Source organism: Aulonocara sp. 'chitande type north' Nkhata Bay, linkage group LG17, assembly GCF_057382095.1.
Source record: "Aulonocara sp. 'chitande type north' Nkhata Bay isolate Kocher_YH1m ecotype deep benthic linkage group LG17, A_spYH_male_GT1.1, whole genome shotgun sequence".
In the NCBI taxonomy this organism is placed as follows: Eukaryota; Metazoa; Chordata; class Actinopteri; order Cichliformes; family Cichlidae; genus Aulonocara; species Aulonocara sp. 'chitande type north' Nkhata Bay.
In genome coordinates, this window is record NC_141360.1 from 22777381 (window position 1) to 22802339 (window position 24959).

Below are 24959 nucleotides of genomic sequence, written 5' to 3' on the forward strand. Positions count from 1 at the left end.
AACTTTTCATTGAGCCAAAGAACTCAGCTGTTTCAGAAAACTACCGCTCATTAAATCAAAGAGAAATTAACTATCACAAAAAAAACCCAACCTAAAAATCTCCTCCTGCTGATTGCTCCCTCTGGGCTGTTAGAAAACCTTGCCATGAACAACATCTCTAAAGAAATGTTATCTGCAAGTGATAGAGGGCTGATAGAGACGAGCAAATATACTCCTGATTGGAAATATCAACCCTAACCCTAATTTAAACTAAATGCGATTCATTCAAGCTTAGAGAATTAAATATAAAGAAATGTTTTACTATATTCTTGCTCGGCTTCCATATGACAGATATTACCTACCAGAGGCATCATAATTTCCAGATAGACATATTTAAATGTTAATAAATGCATTTTCTACAAGTTTAGGTGTAATGTTTTGTACTGACGTTTTAAAGACGCTCTGATAATGTGTTGTTTACTCTGCTTCAGAGACCAAATACAGACCCAAATTTACTGCTACCTGACATCAAAAAGGCCCAAACGAATGCTGCAGGAGAGAGAAGCAAGTGAGGAAGAGGGATGACCAGACAGAACAGAGGGAGGGATGGTGTTATGGTGTAGAAGAAGGCGATTTCATGTTCCTATAATCCTGAAACTGCTGCAGTATGTGTCCTCCCCTGGGCTGTTTCACACCTCCAACCAGGGATAAGTGACAAGCTCTCACGGTGCAGAGAAACAGCCGAAATTTAACATACTTATTCCACGAGCAATTAACACGGTGACTCTGTGCAAAACAACAAGATTGACTCTGAATCGGGAGCGGGAGCATAAATCCCACGTACGGCTCTTGTGGGATTCGTAGTATCCACCCTGTCCTGCCCAGGGGGGCTATCCACTGATCCAACCGACAGAAGTAAGAGCGTGCAGGCGCTCAACTGATGAGATTCCAGTTAGCTGGCACAGACGAGGAGAGGGGTGGGGAAGCAGCCAATAACCCGAGCAGAAGGGATCTGGGGGCCTCTAAATATCCACCCAGGGCTAAAAGTGTGAGAGTGCGAGCAAGCTTCAGCCCACTTCCTCTATTGCTCTCCTGGGCCACAAGAGGGAACAATATTGGAAAATGGAGCACCAGCACACTCCTTTATAGTCAGGCATATGCACGGGTGTCCAGAAAAGCAGGAACAGATGCCAGCAAGCAGATAAACATGCAAGTGTTTTCGACTGCTAGTGGCAGCGTGTTTTGATGATTGTTCTCTAATCATCTTTGCACAAGGATGAGCGTGCAGGCTAGAAGCAAAGGGAAACACAACACAAACTCCTGCAGACTGCCGAAGCCAGTAATGAAAATATAAAGTGGGGACGAGTGGGTGATTGTCAGCTTTTGGTGAACATTTGCTTGGAATAAATTTGGACAACACGTTTTTGCGAAACAACAGCAGATGATATCATTACACTAAAAGCCGATAAATTATAAATCACTGGCAATAACTAGTTGTAATGTCTGTATTTCAGTGGAAACGTCTCCTCACCTGCTGGCACTCAATTTCGATGTTGTCAGCGCATTGATATGTTATCAGCAGTTGGTGCCCCACTCTCACCAACTGACTAGCAGGCTCATTAGTCTGTTACAGCCATTCTAATCAGTGACAAACAGAGAGCAAACCCACATTACATGGGATGCATCTTGTGTGCAGAAGTGCACAGTGTTAAATGTGGTAAGTTAGCATGTGAAAAATTTATATCAATATTTTGTGCAGTAAAAATATTTCTAAAAGTCACCGATTCTTAACGCAGCCGTTGACATCAACCATGTAATATCACAGGATGAATTTATTATTATTATTACTTTTTGAACGGATCGAAATAAACACATGTGACCAGTCAGACCACTGCATTTGGCAATGAGTGCGCTCGTAGATGGTCAGATGTGGTCTTTGTTGTCTACATACGCGTTACACAACAAGTTCGAAACTGGAAACCTCTGAATTTTGTTTTGCTTTTTCACAATGTGCAAAGTGTGTAAAGAGAAATTACAAACAAAAGTAAAAGGCAACTCTTAAAAACTGTCTAAAAGATGAGTCTTTAACTTGCATGTCATGATCGAGAATTACATAGATGGGTATGGATTATTATTATTAATCCCACACTGTGGAAATCCACTTGTTACAGCAGCACATGGCTCAGGTAGAAAAAGTCCATTTGAGTTATGTTTGAAAATAAAACCAAAAAATAAGAAAAAAAAAAGCCAAAACTGCTAAAAATGATGATTCAAGTCAAATAAAAGAGTAATTTGTATGATGTACAAATGGCTACTATATACAGTAAAATACAGGACAAAGACATTTTCTAGATTTTCTATATGTACATGGGAAGTGCTGAGGGAATGATAGTATATATATGTGCTTCCACTACCTCTCTGGTCTCTTATTGTGGACTTTTAATGTGAAAGCACACTGTCTAATCGTAGGTGGTAGCAGCACCAGTAACAGGTGGAAGAAGCCACCAAAGATCAACATGAGACTGTGTGCGAGTGACACATGAAGCACGTAGTACTACGACTCGAGCATTTTTCACAAATTAATTCCAGACAGCATCAGGAGACTCAGGTTGGGACACTGTCCTCAGCTGCACTCTTTCATATGTGGCACACAGCGCGCTACAGTCTGCTTCTGACAGGTTCTCCATATTGGAAATAGTCAATCTGGTTTATTTAAAGGTGATTTCAGGATAGTGCGCAGGAGGCGGGAGACCTTATGTCCATTCGATTGCTGTGAACTCACGGGACTACTGTCTGCACCCAGAGCCGACAGGATAAATACTGAGGTTTTTACATGCAGCTCTGCGGTCTGCGGCTGAGTGATGGTGCAACACAGGGATCTTATTTGCCTCTATCTGTGTACATATCAAAAGATGGTCTGTGGTTCTTCTATTAGGTAGGCTACACTGACTAACCTTCTAGGATAAAGGTAGAGCTTGGGTTTTAGGCTGAAGTCCACCTACTTTCATTAGAAATGTTTCCTTTTTTGGATCATCCAAAATCTTTTTAACAACAAAAACTGAACGAATGTCTGAAATGGATCATTTTCTATTTTCTAGAAACTTTTCTAACTCCAGACAGTCCCCTGGTGACCCGGTGGCTGTTATGGTGGTAATAATGGTTTTTGACTTTTATGACATTCACACTTAAGCTTGGAAAGAACCAGTGGACATAGACTCCCTCCAAACTTTTGAACTAACCTTGACAGTCACCTGCTCGCACTCTCGGTCACTCACAAATGCTCTGTAGCAGCAGCGCAACACACTGAGGCAGTTACTTGCGTATTCATACCCACCCACACACACACAACACAGGTCGGTGTGGGGCGGGGTCGGGCGGGGCTGCCTCGAGGTACCGCTGTAAGTGTGTGATTAGAGGAGAAAGTAGGCAGAGGAGAATGAGGACACACACTCACCCCTGTTAAGGTCTTTATGTTATGCAGTGCATTCTGAGCTTCAAGGGCAGCTTTCCTTGTGTAAAACGTGACAAAACAGCAGCCTGGGGAGAAAGAGAGAGAGAGAGAGATGAGCATAAGGAGCAACAAAGAGCATTTTCTCTCTTCATCTGCCTGGCATCACCTGTCGACACTGGGAGACGCTGAGTGAATGTTAAGGAGAAAACATCCTAACGGAGAGGAAGAGAACACTTTTTTTTTTTTAGTTTGTTTCAACGCTGATGACTTGAGCCTGGAGGAACCGTGCACACAAAGTGATGCATGAGCACACACTCACACAGACACACACTCACATGCGAACAACAAGGAAACGAAGACAGGAACGTGGAGAAGCAAGGTTGTCTCTTCATTAATCCCAGAGTGATCCGTGAACAGCTGCTTTATCGTTCATTCACCAAAGAAAGCGCTGACTCATTTATTTATGCTCCCTTTATTTGCATCTCGACATTTCTGACAAATGTGGGCTGGAAATGGAAACATTCAGGTGACACACATGTTACAGCAGTTTTTAAATGATCATATTTAAACGATTCATCAAAAAGTAGTGAAGCCATCTAAAATCAGTGGAAAAAACTGTAAATCTGACAAAAAGTAAAATAAAGAAATCAGCGACTGAAACCTTGGCATGATTCAGTTTGAAGTGTCAATGCAATTCACTGATCAGGCTACTAAAAATCACTTTAAATCAAAATTTGAGCTACGTTTAACTTTGACACTGCAATGTCTTTAGACCTGCAAATTAAACTTTACAAGGTGCTTGCATGCTCACACTCTCACACAGTACCACAACTGGACTCGAATGTAAATGTATACACAATTGCAGTGAAGAAAGCAGGGAGGGAAACGAGAGTAGGGCTGAAACACCGCAGTCACGGGCCATTTTCAGTCAGCACACAAACCTGCACAGTCAGGCAAAAATAAGCCAGCGGGAGGAAAATGTAGGGCAGAGACCGAGGTGTGACTCTTCTATTTTCCTCGTACACACAGCAAGCAGCTGTTTATGTCAAACACAAGGTTTGGACAAATCGCTCACGGTGAGGATTTTGTGTCTGCGTTTACGTCCTCATGACACGACTGTCGAACAGCTATGGGGAAATTTCCAAACGAGATGTAACGGGGAGAACATTTATCAAGGCAACCCACGGCGGGCTCGAATAAATCCAGTGTTTGAACTAAAACTAGCATTCTGGGGAGAGCATAAACCATGTTTTTGTAGATACAGTTTAAAGATGCCACATGCAGGCAATCATTAAGTTACTGCTTCGAAAAGAAGGCAGCCATAAGGATGCAGTGGCTGAATGCATGCGTGTGTCACTGCCACTGCCGCCACTGTTGAAAATGTGGAGAATGTGTTGAGAGCTGCTCATCCAACTAACACAGCGAGTTTACTGTTAGCTTGTGACTTTCACAGGTGTTCCGTCCTGTTATTGTCTCCCCAAAAACACTTCCGTTTATCTCATGTCTGAATCTTTTGTAGTAAGCCTCGTTATCCATGACACAAACAAACACACCAAGTTGGACAAAAAAATCGCGTAGATCTCAGTAAAGTTGTGATGCGCGATTTCTTACAATCATCACAGACATGAACGTGCAGAAATCTTGCTGAGATGCTGAGCAGGTGAAACATGCACATTTACCCAGGTTACCCAAACAAAAATATCCTGTCAAAGAGAATTATGCCCAAGAGCCTAACTTCAACAAATTTCACTACTTGTTCATCCTTTTTTTTTTTTTTTTTTTTACCATAAATTAATGTAAAAAGAAACTGGTGCATAAAAAAATTTCTCCAGAATGCAGGAAACAAAGAGTTTGGTGCTCAAAATTGAACTTATATTTGACATTTCTTCCCGATTCTCAAATAAAACCTATACCCATGTCCATAAACTGAACCCGGGGAAAGATAGTGGAGACGACGGTAGAATGGCTGTCCAAATTATTACTAATATACATTAAAGTTTGTGATCAATCTAAATTGCCCATAGGTGTGAATGCAGGAGTGAATGTGAGTGCGAATGGTTGTCTGTCTCTGTGTGTTAGCCTGGCGACCAGTCCAAGGTGTACTCGGCCTCTCGCCCTATGACAGCTGGGATAGGCTCCAGCACCCCCCGCGATCCTGAAAAGGATAAGCGGAAGCGAATGGATGGATGGATGGATACATTAAAGGGAGCTACCGCAGGATAAAATCCCAAACTGTGGATTGACTTCTTCTTGCATTAAACCTCTGCTCACCTACAGCTGCTTACCTGGTGAAGAGGATCAGTAAACTGCACATTAGCATGAGGCAGCCACAGGTGAGGCACTGCTATGGCTTCAGCATCTTAGTCCAGGTTCATATGCTCATATGCTTGGACCTGCTGCCTCCAGCTCTGCTCATCTGGTAATTTTGTTGTGTATTTATTTGTCCAGAGATGAGCAGAGCGGACCATTGTTTACATCTGCTTTGGTGTCTCCCCCATTGTCTTTATGGCACAAATCAATTCAGTGTGAATACGGTGAATCGGTTGAGGTTTTGTTGCCTGTGCTGCAGACATCAGCCCTGATGACACTTGCCCTGCAGTGCATCTTAGTGAAATCCAACAGTGAGCATCTGGAGCAGGTTTAGCATCCAAATCCCAAAGTCCCTTTGATGAGGCTGGGAGTGTAATGGATCTGAATTCCTGCGGTGTCCCCTGGGTGCCAGGGCTGTTGAATAGTTGGCCCTTAGCCTAGCGTCAGCAACGTGATTGGTGTTGTGATTCAGATGGTGCAGTGCCTGTGTATTAGCAGGGATAACTCTCAGCTTAGCGTTTTCCCTCTATGACCCCCAGTGTGAAAGACGGCTCGGGGTGTCACTTCACTAAACCCTAAGCCCCCCCGCTTCAGCTATCAGTATCAATTTGCCACCAAGAGTTTCACACCAGCTTCTACTGGTTAAAGGCAGGGAGATAATCGGGGGTATTAATCATGACTGACAGAATATCACTGGGTAAAAATGTATTCAATGTATTCCATGTGGGTCACCGAAAAGATGGCAAATACACACCAAACTCTGTGGTAAAAGTGCTGGCTTCCACATATCGCTGATCTCCATCAGTTCGGCTTCATCTTTGTGCCGCATTTCCATGATAAAAATTAGACCCAGTGAGGATACGGATGATGGAGAAGCACTGAAAATCCTAAATTAGGTTGAAGTTGTAGTTGTAGTTAAGCCAGCATGAAAAAGCACCATTAGAGAGAAAAAAAAGAGTAAAACTAAACAAATATTAGCAGTGGAGTGTGCCTATGAATTAAAATTAGCCATGGTGAAGAATGGTCCAAAGAACTATTGAAATTAGAGTCCTAATAAGAGGAGACGATCAAATAATGAAACTCCACCAACAGTGGGAAACCAAATAAAATAAAAATCCTTGAAATGTAAAAGCTTTTAATACATGTACAAGTTTTTACTGAGCAATGAAACGACTGCATACAACTCCAACACCCACATAATATATGAGCCATGCACCACCATACCCTCTAAAACAGGGGTGGGGGAGTTCCAGGACTCAAGGGTCAGTGTCCTGCAGGTTTTAGATATCACCCTGGGTCAGCACACCTGAATTAAATGACTAGTTCATTACCAGGCCTCTGGAGAACTTCAAGACATGTTTAGGAGGTAATTTAGCCATTTAAATCAGCTGTTTTGGATCAAGGACACATTTAAAACCTGCAGGACACCAGCCCTTGAGGCCTGGAGTTCCCCGACCCCTGCTCTAAAAGCAGACCTTGGGAACATGACGGTGATCCGTTCAATTCATTTTTATTTACATAGCACCAAATCACAACTTGCTAAAGGTGCTTTATATTCAAAGGTAAAGACCCTCCAATAATAGGGAGAAAACCCCAATGAACGAGCACTTGACGACAGTGGGAAGGAAAAACTCCATTTTAACAGGAAGAAACCTCCGCAGGACCACGCTCAGTGAGGGGCAGTCATCTGCCGCCACTGGTTGGGGTTTAGGGGAGAAAGATGGGCCAAAAGAGTCAAAACTTTCAATGAATAATCTAAACACTCCTAAAAAAGTAAAAATAAAGGGTTTAATTGCAAAGTAATTGAAAAGGCCTGTGCAGATGCACTTTAGAGGTATACTGTAAGGGTCTCAAAACTACTTATGTGTACTGTTTTCCACCAATGTGTGGTGCCAGTTTGACCCCTGCCCTGTCCCCCCTGCCAGCCTCTCCCCACCATGCCTGCTTGTCCATGGATGACACCAGCGACTCATCTTGACCTACCTCTCCTCACCACCGAGGTGAGTCCAATCAGTCTCATAGACTGACCCAGAAAAACACAGTAAATTATCTGATGTACAAGTGTTCTCACTAGCTTCATTGTTTTTGCAAGAGGCACATAATTTTCAACTGTATATTTCCTGCATGCTGGGTAAAAAGTAGAGATTATGTGTATTCAAGGGCGAGCTTTTTAGTATTGCCTCAGTTTTGTACATTATAATTCCAATTGCACCTGTGTTCAAGCTTTGCCCCCCTGTGTGCGATTAGCAATTTCAATAACAATGTTGGAGGGTTAGCGGCTGGATGTGAATTCTGATTCCAGTGGCATTTTCTACATATCTGTATATGGGAGGGTTAGCTTTTGGTGTTAGCATTAGTGATTCTGACGGCATATAATGTGCAGGGGAGGGTTGGCTGTTAGCGCTGTGTTAGCCACGGTGTGTTGTCATTCCCACGGCGTAGCCAGGGCCTTGGAGCCATGCGGCATGTGGCAGAGCGTCCCAGGTGGTGGGCTGTCAAGATGAGGATCAAAGAGCAGAGGAGTGGACCACACACACACACACACACACACACACACACACACACAGAATCCTGCAGAAAGCCACTGAGTGTGCATATTTTAGGTGTAGGTCTGCACGTTTGCTTTTTATTTACACATAAGCATACCTGTACTACACCCACAAGCAGGTGCAGGGGCCCAGCACGAATAAGCTCTTTCCATCAATTTGTGTGCATGTTTCTTTTTTTCTGCAGAACAAACATTTACCTGAAGGCCGAGAGGGCTCTGAGCAAGGAGACACACTTTGCTTGTGTTGTCGAAAAGGGACACTTAAAACCACACACCAGAGACGTGCACGCACAAATCTGGAGCGGCAGGAAGGAATCTATTAGACGCTGGAGTGTACGTGTGCACGTAACAGAAAGAGCAAGACAGCCAGATGGGACATGGGAAAGGAGGGCAGAGCGTTTGCAAGTGAGAAGAAAAAAAAAGAGAAGAAGAAGAGGGGAGAGAAACAACCGTTGTGAGTTGAATAGAGAGCAGAGGAGGGAGATGCCTGTTCATAAATGCTTCAAGACCCACGGCCCCCTGCCTCTGTCAACACATCTACCCCCTCCAACAACAGGTCGACCCCAACTTCTCAGCTCGAGACAGCAGAGCTGCAGAGGAGCTGAAGGGGGGGCTGAATCGGCAAGTTGAGGAGGTTTTTTTTCTCTCACTTATGTCTTCCAACGGCTTTCTCTAAAAATCAGGCACACGCGAAGCCGTGTTCTTAGAGTCTGAAAATTAAACCCGCTTTAGAGGTGACAACCTGACCTGTAATTTTACTTTCTTTGCAAATTAATTTCATAATGTTTTCTTCTTGTTCTGTAACTCTTCATTTGAATGGGAACATCCCAGTCTCCCCTCCATGCCACGCAGTAGTTGGGAGGGTCACCTTAGCCTGAGTGCCAACTAATCTACTTAAATGACTTTCATTAGTCTGGGTTTCAGCGCTGTTTCCCAGTGGCCATGTTGGACTGTTTCTAGACTATCATTTTTTATCTTGAGCTGATGGAAATTGTTATATTTAAACACACTTACAGAAAATAAAGCACCTTATTACATCTTTAGGTTTAGACCTTTAGCTTGTCATTGGTGTGGCACCTGCTGAGTTACTGGCACTGTCATTCGTGTCCAGTGACAATTTTTTACCTTAATCATTGTCATATTTAGAAGTTAGAGTGTGTCTTTGGACTGTGGGAGCACCTGAAGAAAACCCAAACACACAAGGAGGACAAGCGCCCTGGGCAGGTTTAAACCTAGCACCTTTGTGAGGTGAGGCGACCACTGTTCCACCTGTACAAGGCAGATACAAAGTAAACTTGTCAGCGGGTATTAAATACCTTTCAATTTAACTTAAATATATGAGGAAACCCTTAAAGTCTCATTTCTTTTTGTATAACAGACTGTCTCCTCACGCTCAACCACAGAATCTATAATAAATGGTCCTAATATCTACCTTTTACTGCTCGGAACAAGCACTTACAAGTAATCACCTTTAAATCCAATAATTAGCCCTTGGGGGTACATTTGTGGAGACTGTATCTGTAGGGACAGAAACTTACTGTAGTCCAATTTCAGTGTAAAGGGTGTGCAGTTACGCCACTTTATAACTTCTATTAGTGGGGTGTCAAATATAAGGCTCGGGGGCCAGAATTAGCCTGGCACAGACTCCAAATAAAGTTTGGTCTTTAAACTGTATTTTCACAAGTCTTCCCCCATGGCTATTCATATGGGCTTCAAACAAGAATTTCAAAGTGTACAGTCTTCACATGTGGTCGTGGGGACGAGTTAGCTTGCTTTGCTAGTGTAAGCTCAGGGACAGCTTGTTAAATTCAGATAGATGCTAACTCTACGAGAATCTTCCTGTGTATCGCTCCCTTTGTGCAACTCTGAGCTTTAACACAGTCCAGGTTCAGTCCAGTCCATCAAAAAGAATAATACGATTTCACAGCACTTTAATTTAAAGCTGTGCACGGGTAACGATGGAAACATGGACTGGAAGAAAGAGCAGATTCATGAGTTTCACGTCATTGAAGGTAGTTAGCATAACAACAGCAGTGACTCCAGACATGCTCACAAAAGCATGGGACGAGTTTTATATGTACAACTTTATATTAGCCATTTATTTTAAAATTTACTCAAATCTCTATGTTCATTATTTTAAATATTTTTAAGACAGCCTTGTGGCGGAGGTTTGGTCCCTGGCTCAGTTGCAGGGGAGGGGTGAGCTCAAGGGGCAGTGCCAAGGAGGTTGGAGGCACAGCCCATATGGAAAAGATATATATAAATCTTATAAAGTTTGTATCTGTCTTGTGTGAAACTTGTATGAAAAGCATACAAGAGTGAAAACAGATATAAGATCCCTTGAAAAATTATATAATGAAACTTGTATGTTTTGGTTACTTACTAAAACAATATATATAAAAGTAATGAGAAAGTGGCCACTTTCATGAGTAAATCATATAAGTTTTTACTATTTCTTTTCCATATGGGAGGTGGAGGTCAGAGACCAGAAGAGGAGGTGTGTGTGTGAGGCCACCTGGAAAGCTGACTACGCTGGAATATTCGTGCTGATCTGAAGTGCATTGTGTGTTTCACAAATAAACTGTAAACAACTATCAGAATGCTGTGTGGGGTCCAAATTATTAACAATACAGAAGTGACCTTGTTTTGTGGCACAAACAGCATAACACTGAATGAGTATTACAAACTGGAGAGTTTCCTTAAAGATGGAAATTAGTGAAATGTGCATGATTTCATCCAAATCCCAATGCTAGTTATTCTTCTTCTTATTATTATTATTCAGTGTAACTTTGCAGGTCAACAGAGTTGAATTCTCGAGGAGACAGAAAACTAAATTAGGAAATAAAAATAGAATATATATCTTTTTTAGCTCCAAAAAGCCAAAGTTTGATGGACACCATCCATTGCAAAGAGCTGATATATTTGTCCAATCGCCTGACCTGTAATTTTATTTAAAATAATTACAGGTCAGTTCTTTAGAATATGAACAGGTTATGTTTTTACCTCCAATTTACTTGCTTAATCCCATGGGTTAAGGTTAAAGACGTATCTTGTTGGTCCAAACCTCCAGGTTGGCACCAGCTGCTCTATTCAGCATACAAATGTGTGGGCTTGAATTACCTCAGACTGGAGAAAGAGTGGGGAAAAGGCCGGCGGTAGGGTAGGGTGAAAATAACAGAGGCAAAGCCCTGCAGTCCAGCAGAATGAAAGTATGCTTTATTAAAAGGGGAAAAAGAGACAGGTGTGGGATGTATCGCAGAGCTTCACCCAGAGCCCTTCCACCCGAGGCAGGGTTCTTACAGTGACCCACACGAATTTCTCCCCTCCATTATTCCCCTTCCCCTCTACTTTCCTTTTGACCCCTGGGGTTCTACTCAACTGCTGACCCACATTAACTATACTTTACTGCAATTACTGCTCACACAGGCCTCTGGGTGGCATGGAATACATACTCCACCTCGCTCCATTTCTTCCTCTCCTGCCCCCCTCCTCGCCGTTCCCTCGTTGCTCTCTCTGTGCAGCTGTAAAAATGCCCCTTAACGTGTATAATTTATGTGTGTCAAAGAGCCGCTGAGTGACAGCAGGGATGGGGGGAATATGACAGAGAACACATTCTGAATTTGACAGCGCAATAAGAACAGATTGTCAGATGGAAAAACAGGGAGAGGATGAGTGGATGGCTTCAAACAATGCCGCATCTCTGACGGGCATTTGGCTGATGTTCTAATCCTGTTAACGTAGGAATCGGTCCAGCTCGCAGCACTTCACAAATCTATACAATCCACTAGTTACTTTGGTGGAAAAGCACCAATGTCAATCCTCCCCCTCGCTGGCTCCCTCCCTTACTGGCTGTAAAAACAACAAGAGCACTTTCAGGAAATCAAAGCCACTTTCTGGCCGACCTCAAAGTGCTCGGAGAGGGAGGGGAAAAAAATCCAGCTCTGCAAGTTTGCTTATAACCAAGTAACTCTCTCTGTCGCTGAGGCATGCAAAAGTATAAACACAGAGATGAGCTGAGAATCCACACACACACACACACTCACATAAAATCTCCCATTAAAATCCACCTGCAGCTGCTCCCTAATTGGGCCTGGGTAGCTGGCTAAAAAAGCTAACGTTTAGTTAAGGCGATTTAATTGGCCGCTCTGCTTTAGGAAAGAATGAAATAAATCAGTCCTCCGTCTCAGGTCGGCCCCGTCTCAACTGAATCCATTAGAGCAGATAATTGTCTTGGACGGCGGAGCGTTCAGCTCTGCACGTTGCCATAGCCGAGCGAGAGGATACAGTCGGCTTGCAAAGCGGATGTCTGCCATTGGACGGGTGTGCGGGTCCCTGGACACGGCATCAGAGCAGCCCAGGCAATGAGGAAGCTGATCTGAGCAGTGATCGAAAATCAAACGCTGTAATCTGCTACATGTGTTTATCTCTGGGCTGGAAATGATTTCCAGAGGCGTTTCTGTTTTCTTTCTTCATTTTTCAATATGACACACGGGTTCATAACAAATGACGTTTAAGCGGTTTCAGACGTCCAGATCAAACATTTATCACGGCTCGGTGTCGATTTTCACGTTTCGGCACCTTTTTAGTGTCAGCCTCGTCATCCCTCGCTCACGTTTTCGGGGATTGATGTTGACGCTCCCCCCCGCCCCCCATTTTTTAAATTTGTCTTTTCAGCTACAGGTGGAATCACTTGCTCGCAGCAACTATCAGCAACACAGATTAGAAAACAGACACCGATTAAAATGAACATGTCACTGGTTATTGGTTTTGGCGAAGGCTGAGTGATTATAGTCTTTTTAATAATCCACTAGTCATATAATAAAGCTGTGGCTCTTGCTTTTTGAGAGCTGAATCAGAATTTTAAGAGAGAAATAATCACTCATGCTTCATTTTTTCCCCTTCCCTGGCATTCGCAGGTCTGACAGACAACATCGCTTTATCCAATAATAATTTCAGGCCTGTTAAAATTTAGACTCGTCTGCATTCAGTTTGCACGACTCAAATCCCTTGTGCCTTATACCTTATTTTGATCATTCCAAAGTATTTCCAGGCCGTGTTGTGCACAGAGACCTTTGCGCAGATCAGCCACTTAATGAAGACATTAAACTTATTCTGTGCATGCATGATGTTCATGTGTGCGCGTGTGCTTGTGTCTCACTTGTATCATTAAGATAAATGACAAAGCGCATCCCCAGCCAAAAACAGACACTCACACGCTGCAACAAACCCGTCATGGCGCTTAAGGTTGTGTTTTAGCAAAAGGACCATTTTCTGTTTACCCCTCTGGCTCTCTTTGTCTCATTCTCTCTTTATCTCTGCCTCCATCTCTCTCTCTCTCTTTCAGCACAAAATGCCAAATTGCTCCATTTCTCACTCTCTCCCTTCCTCCCCGGCTCATCCACTCATCTGGTTATTAACTCCAAACACATTAAACCAACAGTAGCGCCACGATATTCCCCAGACCATCCTAGTCAGCATAAGCACACACACACACACACACTCACACACAGCCTAAATGCAAGCACCTGGGTCAAACGACAAAATGGATTCTGCATGACGCACAAAAGTGACACAATTGAATGCTCTGGGACCAAACCAAGCTGCCTCTCAAATCATTTTTCTGTGATTGATTACATTTTGGCTTCTGAATAACCTAAACGGGATTAAAGAGATCGTTTAAATTATTACCAATATGTGTTTTTGAAAGCTGAAATGATATCTCTTACTTTAATGCCAAAAAGTGCTCTGAAAACGACTGAATGGTGTTTGCTCAAGGAATTTTATTTTCGTCGGGCTGAAGCAGCCTCTCATACAGCACTTAGGACCGTCATGTGATGCCAGATGATGACAATAATAAGTGTGTGTGTGTGTGTGGGGGGGGGGGGGGGGGGGGGGGGGGGGAATTACACTGATCCACAGATATCCACTCGCTGGTTTGATGTGGAAAACTGCATTTTAGCCAGAGCTCCAAGCGCGCATTAAGTCTTGGGTTTTATCTTCAACATCCTGTAATTAATCATTAATTTATTCATAGCTGTCCCGATCCAATGTTTGCCCAAGTCTGACTGCCATCTTGGAGTAATTTCTTATAATAAACCAGCTGGTAAAATGAGAAGTAACTTCAGATTTAAGTTGTCATGCTCATTTAAACAGTCATAATTCGATTTTGGAGGTAAACTAGAAATCACATTTTTTCCCTCTATGTCAGCTGGTATGACATGTATCAGGTGACGCTGGTTATGGCTTATGTATGTAGTTGGTGCGTTGGAAAAATGAAGCCGATATTAAAGTGCCTTAAACCTACATTTTATCTGAAGGCCACCAGATGGCGATGGCTGTGATTACAAAGAGACTTCCTGTAGAAGTCTATGGAGAATGCAACTTCCTGTCTTGAGTTTATGGGCTCAGTCACTCATTTTGGGTGTATTTTGTAAATCTGTGGTATGAAACTGCACTCATTGGCTAACAACTTGTGATTGACTGGTCATTACTCAGTTTCACAGCCAGACCCGCCCCTCGTCTTCACACCAGTTTCCTTTGCAATCATGCGGTGGAAACGCTCATCTCGAGGCTTCAAAAACTAGACTTCAGAAACCAGTGGATGTCTGAATTGCTGTGTCCATCTTTTATACTGTCTAACCAACAATCCTATATTTAAAAACCAACATCCCTGATTGGTGGAGATTGGCGTTGCCATGGTAACATTTAAACCCGAGCACCCTCAGATAACCCGAAACAGTGATTGAGATCAGGAATGAAGCACTGTATCATAATCGATAACCAAGCTACACTTTAAATTATAATAATTTATTATATTTCAAAACTTTGCTAATGAAGATAATTCAATTTGATAAGGTTGGAAATCATTTGCTGTGGAATCTGGGAATTACAAAGCACTATGGGATGAGTATTTCATTAAAAGTAATTATGTAGTACATACTCTGGTACCTGTATCCTTTTATTTTCCCGTTATTTTTTGATGCCAAAAGACAAGTGTGGGATATTAGCAAGGAAAATCAGGCAGTTAAGCAGCAGTATTTCTTGTGGGACTGCACAACTTTGCAAACCTTTTATATGCAAAACTGACTAAAGTGAAAAAAAACCCCAGTGAAATCAATGGGTACTTGAATTTGACTCCTCTAAAGCTTTAATGAAGGCACATAGACGGTTAAAGAAAATAAAGCAGGAACTAATAAATCATTTTACTGCATCCCTGAGACGATGGTCACTTTTTGACCACCTAAAGACTATTAAAGACGTTTTAACTTAAACATCTAACCAGAGAACCTGTTGAAGGTTTCACAATAAAGCCTACAGTGCTTAATAACATCATAAAAAAAAACATATTTTAGAAACCTGCTCAAAACTTGTTTAAAACCAAAAAATGATATTGTTATTTGTTAAGGAAACAGAAAACCGAACTCGTGTTTTTATAACCAAATTGGAGTCGGCACACTGGACTTTAAATCAGCACAATATTCAAATACCGAAAGTAATTTTCTGTTCAGGAACACAAATAAATAATTTTAATTTGGCATCTTAATCAAAAATAATATTATCCTTTACTATTTTTTCAGCTTTTTGTAAAACAGTTAGTTTGAGAATTTACGGATAGCAGAAAAAAGATATTTTAGCATTAATAATATCATCAAGCATTACAGAAACATAAAAAACATAATAAATGTGTGTCATAAACCTTAAATGGTTGTGGTCTAATTAACTTGCTAAGCACTGTTTCTTTCTTTCTTATTCATATCTGAACAGACTAATCTTAATTTGACGAGGCACACTCTTGTTTTTATTCACTTTCAGACCCATGCATCCTCCATAAATTTATGAGTTGAGCATTTAATTAACAAGTTATCATGCTCTTTTCCAAATTTTCGCTGTCAATTATGTCGTCCTGTTTTCCCCTTTTTGTTGTTGTTGATGTTCTTTTTCAAACTAGCAGTTGTGGAGATGTCATCTAATGAGGGTGCAAAGAAAATCGAAAAAAGAAGGAAGCAGAAAAGTTGGGAGTTAAAGTGGTGAGCAGCGAAACTTCTCCTACGTCTCGGTGGGTCTAACAAACTCATTTAAATCCAAACTGGTATTTTACAAAGAATTGAAAAAGTGCCTCTGGGTCACCACTGGGGCACCGGAGTGGGCTCATTTGCCCCAAATGGCGAAGATCCTTTACAAACAACACCATTGCTAATTTAAAATAAACACATTGAGGGAAGCGAGGGGCCACAGTTTCCCTGACACTGGCGAAATTTCAACAGGGAAACTGGCGAGGGTGCAATCGCAGCTCCTTCTGGCTGAGCGGGTGCAGATGAGGCCAGGCGGCTTACTTAACTATGAGAAAACAACAACAGCGCTCAGAGCCTGCGAATAACAAGGCCAGTAAGAGCCCAATCAAACGCTACATTTCCTCTTAATGCACTCCACAAAAAAGGAGACTGTTAAAAAATAAATAAATAAAAATGAGGCATATGGACAGAGATTGTCATGTTGAGTAGAAAAAAATGAAAGGCATGCTAGGTGGCTTTGCTTTCTCCCGTTGAGCGATACTTTTGACTCATCAGCCGCAAAAACAACTCATTTCAAGGGTAGTGAAGATGGAGAAGGAGATGTGAAGGAGCTGAAGGACATGAGGGGGAACTGTGGCCCCCGTCCACCCCTCAGAGATATCAGAGGGAACAAGGAGAGCGAGGAGAAAAGGAGTCATTTCAAGGCTAAGGACACACAAATGCAAAGCACATGACAAGTGTGTTGGTGTGCAGAAATGCGTTGATTTGGCAGAACGCTGTCTCCAGGCTTTCATAAGCTTGTATGACTCAGTCAGAATGAGAGGAAGCCAAAAACGAGGAAAATCAGAGAGAGAAGAACTAAAAACAGAGGTGAGGTGGAGGGTGTAGCTGCAGAAAGGTGGATGACATCACATCTTTTAAAAGTATACACTCAACAGGAGGACAGCTTTTGATCGCCCCGCATTTTTTACACTCATCGGAGGAACAAATGTTTCAATACAATTATATGAATAATGTGAGTTAATGAGAATACATTTTGAAATCAGCCTCAAGGTCATTAAGACACAAGAAAGAGGAAATTAATTATTTATATTATATATACATATATATATATATATATATAAATATATGTCATAAAGTTTAAGATTTCTGATTAAAATTTACAGAATACTACAGGTTGGACAGCCAGTTACTGTAATTTCCTATGATAAATTTAGAATAGACTAGATTTTCAATAATAATTAACCAGGCGATCATTACCCAGCAAAACTCTACAAAGTTTTCAGTATGCAGAAAATTAGTAGTGCACAATTACCGCATTTACCTGGTAGTTAATAGCCTTCGGAGCTTAAATCACTAATTCCTACTTAACTATTATTCAAAAAAAAAATCTGTTCTAAAAATTGCAATATGAAAATCACCCATATAAAAACAGGAGTGAGCACGAGGTGAGCATCTCTACTCAACACTGATTTGCACTCTAAATTTCCCTTGCAGCGTATAAGCAGGAACTCTCAGGACTATTTGGGGACATGGGTCTCATGCGAGTCTACCCAGGTGCATTTGCATAAAGTGCAACGTTTTATGTCATTTCGACCGACTGAATATGTTTACAAAATGCATACGTTCATGCACTGATCTGCATTTCTTTCTACCACAAACATGTAGTTCCACAAAGAGGCACTTGCAGCTGCCTGTAAAAATGAGTCAATCCTCATCATCTTCAATAATAAAATGTGACTTTAAAGAAGAAAAATAAACATTTTTAGAGCCAGACAGTAAAAAAAGTATTAAATATTTATATAAGTTGACAGTTTAAATTACATCAAGGCTTAACATCTTCATTATTTTGCGCATGGACGATTTGACTATGGCTGCTAGCTGTTTGCTCGGCATCAAATCAGCTATTTCATAGTCAGTGAACTGGATCTCTTGTATGTGTTCATGTTTGCAACACTTTTGAAAGCCTTATTAAACTAACAATATTGCTCGTTGTACATTAATCGCTCCAAAAATGCAAAACTAATTTTGGTCAGTAAGACTTAAACGGGTGACGTCACTGTGGCAACATGAAGCACGGGAAGTATTGAAAATAATAAGCTCCACACACCAAAACCAAGAGGTCAGATCTTATTCTTATGATTTCCGTATAAATAACACTGTTATTTTCCCTGGTATTAGGTCAAATATGTTTCCTTCTCAAAGCATCCGACAAGCCAAATGAGAAGTTTTTAAATGTAATACAGAGCTTTACTTTGTAATATATCACCGCATTTCAAGACATCTATAGCAAGCATCAGCTGGCCCAGAAATGAAAACTCCTTGACTTCATTTTTCTTGCAGGAAAGTGTTTACTGGCTTTATTCACACTTCATCCCTCTTGATTCCGATCTTGTTTCAAGTGACACTTTGAAACTTCTCTTCAAAATTTGCTTTCCAGTCGGGTGGAAACGCCACCTCTCCCTTCCTGCCGTCCTCACTGCCTCTCTCTTTACTTTCCTCCCACTCTCCATGTCTCATCAGGAGTGTCATCAACCCCCACTCTGGTTGATGGCTGTTAATATGGCAACGCTATTGTCTGCCCGTTTGTGGCTGCTGTCTCTATTGTTTGCTCTCACACTTGATGAATTCATCAAAGGAAAAAGAAAAGGGAATGGGAGAAAATAGCTGCAAATCATGCAGTTTCGAACAATTGACTGTGTAAGTCTGGCAAGGCGAGTCTTTGTCTTCAAATGGTGCACGAAATACGTGTTTGCTTGTGTAATGTTGCACATGCATCACTTGTTCTGCCATTAAATAGGTGGGACGGTCCTCAACCACTGATAGTCTATGTGCCTCTGTGTGGGTAGAAGTGTACATACAGTTAAGTGTTTGTGTTTTCTGTAGGGGTATCCTACGCATTCTCATAGCAGAGCGTTAAAAAGTGACGTTTCTGTCAGAAGCTGTTGGCTTCAGATACGGACAAACTGTCCTTTGGTGTTGGAGCAGTACTTGATGCAAAGCATAGATGGCATATAAAAGATCTATAAAAGATGGATGTGACCATCTGATGTGAAGTCCTGAAGTAAAGCCCTGAGCTGAGCATTGTCGTAGTGTCCACTCTTGGTGTTTTAACACCAGATGTGACCAGCAAAGGGTCACATCTGGCTAAAATGCAATCTCATTGGCTATTGATTTGTGATCGGCAAGCCACCAGTCCATGAGAATAGCCTGGTTTATCCTTTTTAAATTAGTCATGACTTGAAAATAGCAACTCAAGCCATAACATCATCAGGGAAGTGTTTTGAGAGGTCATAGAAAAAATGAGCAGATAGTTGACTGCCCACAGATTTCTACTGACTAACCAAGTTTGTGAAATCCTGCTTTAGAGGTGTACTCAGTATTTTTTTTTGTATTATTTACTTAGAAAAAAAGGGTATTATACTCATAAATATACATAGATTACTAATTGTAATTACTAATTGTATTGTATACTAATTGTATTGTGTAATTATATCTTCCAAGAAACTGATATGTTCTCATAAATTTCTAATTAATTTTTAATTAATCCAAATTTTTAATTAAATACAAAGGAGCAGGTTTGTGGTTTGTGTTCCATGTTCTCCACCGCATTTGAATACAGTGGCCTGAAACGACATCTCCCATATGATTGGCTGGAGATCTGCCACATAAATAAAACACCTAAGGTGGAGGAGAAGAGACATTTGCTTATTTATCCCTGATATTGTTTTAATTACTTATTATCAGCAGACTAGATTTGCGACCTTCCCATCTTCGGACAGCTAACAATAGCTAATATTAAGCTTGCGTAACCTAAAAATCACGCTTTCCCTCTGATAAACTGTTTGATTTAACGCTCATATTTTGCAAGAGATTATCTGCTAAGAGTCCAAAAATGTTAGATCCACTTCAAAAAAAGTTGATCTAACGCTGGCTAAAGCAGCTAACAGAGGCTAATAGCAGCTAAAACAAGACTTACTGACAGAAAGGTTCAGTCCTCAACTTAGTTTCATTATCATCGATCAGAAGCGAGATTCTCTAACTCACTGATCTGTAATGGACTCTTTCCCAAAGTTTTACAGCCTCTTTCAGAGTAAATAGACCTGGAGATGTCACCTGACATTGTCATCTGAGGTGATCAGTAGACAAACAGCCTTTCACATATGTTATAAATTTAATGTTTCTGACCTTCTTAGGCTGACTACAGCCTGACTACAATTTACACAATGTAATGTTCAATTCTCAAGTTAAGCATGAGGGCTGTTCCCATCTTGTTTGAGCCACAAATGACCTTAATTGGATACAGAAGCATGCTAATTTATAAGCTAATGCTAGTTAGCTTGATTAGCAAGTCTGGCTATTAAATAAAATGCAGATTTATGGCACTTCAGAGGCAGCTTCAATTTCAGACATAGAGGGTCTTCCCATCTTTCATATAATCTGTAATGCCGAGAGCTAGCAGTGCTGCTTTAACCCTCTGAGGTCTAAGTCATCATTAATGATGACCCTAACCCTAAGCAGGTTACTTGTGATCTGGTGTGTATTAACCCTCTGATATAATCACTGATGATTGTAATTCTAACCCTATCATAATCCTAACACTATTATAACATCTTTTTGTTAATTTGTCTCTACTGAAAACATTGAAAATGATGCTTAATTGTACTCTGGTGGGTTTTAATGTGATGCCAAGGGCTCCTGAGTCATGGCACCAAGGCCAAAGGACACCTTGGGCTTATCTCTGAGACACCAGCAGCTTTGACAAAACAGGAGCACTTGACTCCCCAAGAAGAGGGACCAAAGTACCTCGATTCATTATCATAACTTAGGCTACTGTATCATTGTATTTGCATAAACGTTTGTTGATATTTTTATGATTTATTTTCTTCATCATGAGAAAGAAAGGAGAGAAACATAGGTAAGAAGGAAGAGAAACTATAGCAGACAACCATACATGAATGAATGAACACATCACCTCTAAGTACTGTATAACCGTGTTGGTTAGTACCTTTGCTCTGTGGAGGGTTCTGGCTGCGATCTCGGAGGATGTTGATCTGGTAGACGGCTCCATACGGTTCGAATAGCTCCTTCAGCTCCTTCTCTGACCAGGAGCGTGGAATCTGGCCCACAAACATCTTGATGGCGTCCGGGTCTGGCTGGTCCGAATGCTCCAGCGCCCCGTTCATTTTTCCGGCCGTGCCGTTACTGTTGAAGAGACAAAAGGCGGGACATTAGAACATCACAGACAAACCAATATCACTAACAGCTTAAGAATCAGGGTCTCTGTGTTCATGTTATGTGATTTAAACTGGATCTACAATGCTTTTAAGCATTTTCCTAATATTTTTGATTATCGTAGGAATCTCGAACTAAAACTACACACCCGTAAACACACTTAGACACAAACAAACTTGACCTGAAGCTAAATTTGAAAACTTAAAAGCAGTTTTCACTGGCAGAACAGCGTTACCCCGCAGTTTCAATTTCAAAAGACCAAATATCCAAACCGTGCTCTGGCTTGCTCATGGAAATTTCCCTTGTGTTAAAATAAATAACCTAAAGGTTGAGTGTATCGTTTCTGCACACAGCACAATTACACGTTTCAAATTTGCTCCCCAAAATTCAGCAGAAACTAAAATTTACGCAGCAGCATAAAAATCAGTCTTTGTTGCCTTGATTTTCAGCTTCACAACTGATTTTCTCAGTCAGTCCAGTGTATTGTAACCTTGTGGGGGTTTTTTTAAACTAGTCATCCGCACACATATATATTGGTTTTTGCATACTGCAGTATCTAATAGAGTAGACATAGAATAAAATGGCCAAGATCCTAATGGGTTAAAGTGATTTGAAAGCTTAAACATCTGTAAAAGTAGAATATCATGAATTCTGAAGCATTTCAAAGCCACTATAAGAGAAGATACTGAGCTTTCAGCAGACACACACATGAAAAAGGAGGAAATAATAAAATATCTTAAATTAGAACCTTGGAACCATTAATGTGCAAAAAATTAATTTAACTTCAAAAAATGCCCTCCCAGGTTTTCATTCATAACACTATGGAAAAGGCTCTAAAACAGCCTTTAGAAACGTCACAAGGACACTGAAACTCAGTGAGAGCCACACTAATAAAATTCTCTTGGGTGCCTTCGCAGCTCCTTACAGCGGGGCGAGACAGCTTTCAATTTAGGTTTTACAGCCTGATATCCCCGAAGCCGGCAATTTTTATATACACTGACCTGACACATCAGCAAACTGACATTTCACTGTGATGCTAAGTGTGGATTTTTGATAGCGGAGATGTAGCGATGGATCTATATGGGATGTCAGTAAATCCACACTGAAGGACTGAGGTGAACTCAGATTTTATTTTACAGCGCAACAGCAAAAGCAGCATACAAAGTACGTCTTTTTTTTTTCACTGCACTTGCCGACACAAGACCGAGCTGTAGCCGACAGAGGAGACACTCTGTGCGAATATATGTGCGCCGTGATGCATGTGTGAATGTTTGTGCGTGTTCGCACGCCTCGCTGGATGCGGGGTAAACAGCGTGCGGCGTGGTAATGCGAGGTTTTGTGTGAGGGATTAGGCTGCAGAGCCAGTACAGTAAACCTCCAGGCCGCCTCTAACAGGACACAGATGCTTACACGCCGATCGGTCTGCTTATATATCTCCACATCTGGAATGCATACGAAAAGGAGTTGAAGTGCTTTCCCGCCCTTTCACTGCAGAGCAACAACACTTATCGTCACAAAACACACTCGTGGCTCCTCTCTCTGTTATTTATTTATTTAATTATGCACCAATGAAGGTGAATAACTTTCAGCACCTTTCAGCAGTAAGGCCATGACAGAGATGAGAGCGGCACCTGAGTACGCACGAGCCAAAGTGTGGCTGTGTTTCGACGATAATCACACACACATGGCTGCAAACAACCTCTTACATACACGCAAGCGCCATCAAGGCCTGTGGTCTATTGAAGACGGCTGAAAACCAGTTTAATGAAACCAAAGTCAATGGCTGTGCTGTTTTATTGCTCTTCTCTTCCTTTTGTTGTTCTCAGCAGGAGAGTGAAAAAGCATTATCTTAAGAGGCAAAAACAAAGCCAAATCCTGAGCTTGGTTAGCTGACAACGCTAATACCACCCTATAAAGCTCAGCGAGAGCGAAAGGAGAAAGAGTTGCAGGAAGGAGGGAGGGGGAAAGAGAGAGATTGAGGGAGAGGAAAGAAAACATCCAGACCTTTGAACGCGGGCCATCCATCTTTTGCAGAAAGAGCCAAGGCGCTCGGCAGAAACGCCCAATTCTTTAAAGGACATAAAGGACATGTCAAATAAAACGCCAGAAATGGAGAAGGAGTCAACGAGCCAAGCCCGTGCTAACAGTCCTCTGGGCAATAACCGCTCCTCGCTAAGCTGTCCGATAAATCGCTCGGGCCTGGGTACTGCACGAGCCCCAAGGGTGGTAGCTGACGGCAGGGGGGGGAGGAAAGAAGGGAGGGAAGGGCGGCGGTGGTAGCAAGTAGCTGACTGGCCCTATCACCGGCTGATATTTAGCCACATAAACGGCGAAGACGACTGCATCGGACAAGCTGCGGTGGTCGCTGGGTTCAGACTGCAGCACATCATGCCTTCGCCCTCTGACACACACACACACAAAGCTGATGTGTGTGTGAAAGCTAAAGAGCAGAAAGAGGGGGAATAGGCTGGAGACAATCCCTCATTGTTAGCTGTTTATGTGAGGCTTGTGGGGACTGAGCAAGGCCAAGGGGGGAGACGATACAATAGCCGGTGTCAGAGGATCGCCTCCCTCGTCCAGGACACTGTCCACCCTGTGCTCCTTCCACCATTCACTCTGCCTGCTAAGACAATGAATAGCTTCACACCAGCAGCCATAAGGTGTACGAATGCTCACAGAGCTGTCTTGTGTAGATTGCACGCTCCGTCTTTCCCTTAGGTGGTTGGAAGTAGGTGCCTCTGCGAACTATAAAGGAATGAGCGGCTCTTCCATCGCCCCTGTGGCCAAGACTGACAAGGTGTTATTGGAGGCAGGCAGAGCTTTATAGTGTGTGTGTGTGTGTGTGTAGATGTTTGTGAAAGTGTGTGAAGCTTAGCAGGAGAGTGTCCTGGGGCTCGGATTAAGTCGTTGAGTGGATCCACTCCTGCCATAGACTCTCCATCTCCCTCCCTCTTTTCCTCTTCTTGCTCTTCTTTTCTCTCTCCCTCCCTCTCAATTTGAGCCAATTGTTTGCCTTAATGGCTTAACTATTGCTTCCATCACTCCGGTCTCCCTGAAGCACAGGGCTGTGACTGAGGGCTGATCTACACTCACTATGTGTATGTGTGTATTAAGCCCGGCTAAAAAAAAGTGTCTGGGTAGGGCTTTGAAGCATGTGCTGAGGGCTGCTATTCCCTCACCTTGCACTCACATTAGACAGCAGGCTTGTTTGACCAAACTACAGCTGCATTATATTGATCATAAAACCTTAATGATGGTTATTTATTTATTCATGCATCATCTTCATTATACATTCACAGCTCCTCAAACCTCCTCTCTCAGCATATTTTTGGCAAATTCAATAATTGGCTTCAGTGGTAACAGTGACATGAGAAGCGAGCTATCAAGACATGCTTGCCAGGACTGTAGCATGTCTGAACCCAGC

At 42.0% G+C, this 24959-nt stretch overlaps 1 protein-coding gene across 27 annotated transcripts in view; it reads right to left on the bottom strand.

Annotated features, from left to right (window-relative positions):
- The window catches only part of celf2 (cugbp, Elav-like family member 2), a 239549-nt gene that overhangs the window by 78122 nt on the left and 136468 nt on the right, over positions 1-24959 (bottom strand). For all 27 annotated transcript variants that reach the window (XM_086269650.1, XM_086269648.1, XM_086269647.1 and 24 more), the window contains 2 exons: positions 21309-21505; positions 3434-3516 (listed from right to left, as the gene is read on the bottom strand). In XM_086269650.1, the coding sequence (XP_086125776.1) occupies positions 3434-3516; positions 21309-21505 (280 nt within the window). The remainder of the gene's footprint in view (positions 1-3433; positions 3517-21308; positions 21506-24959) is intronic.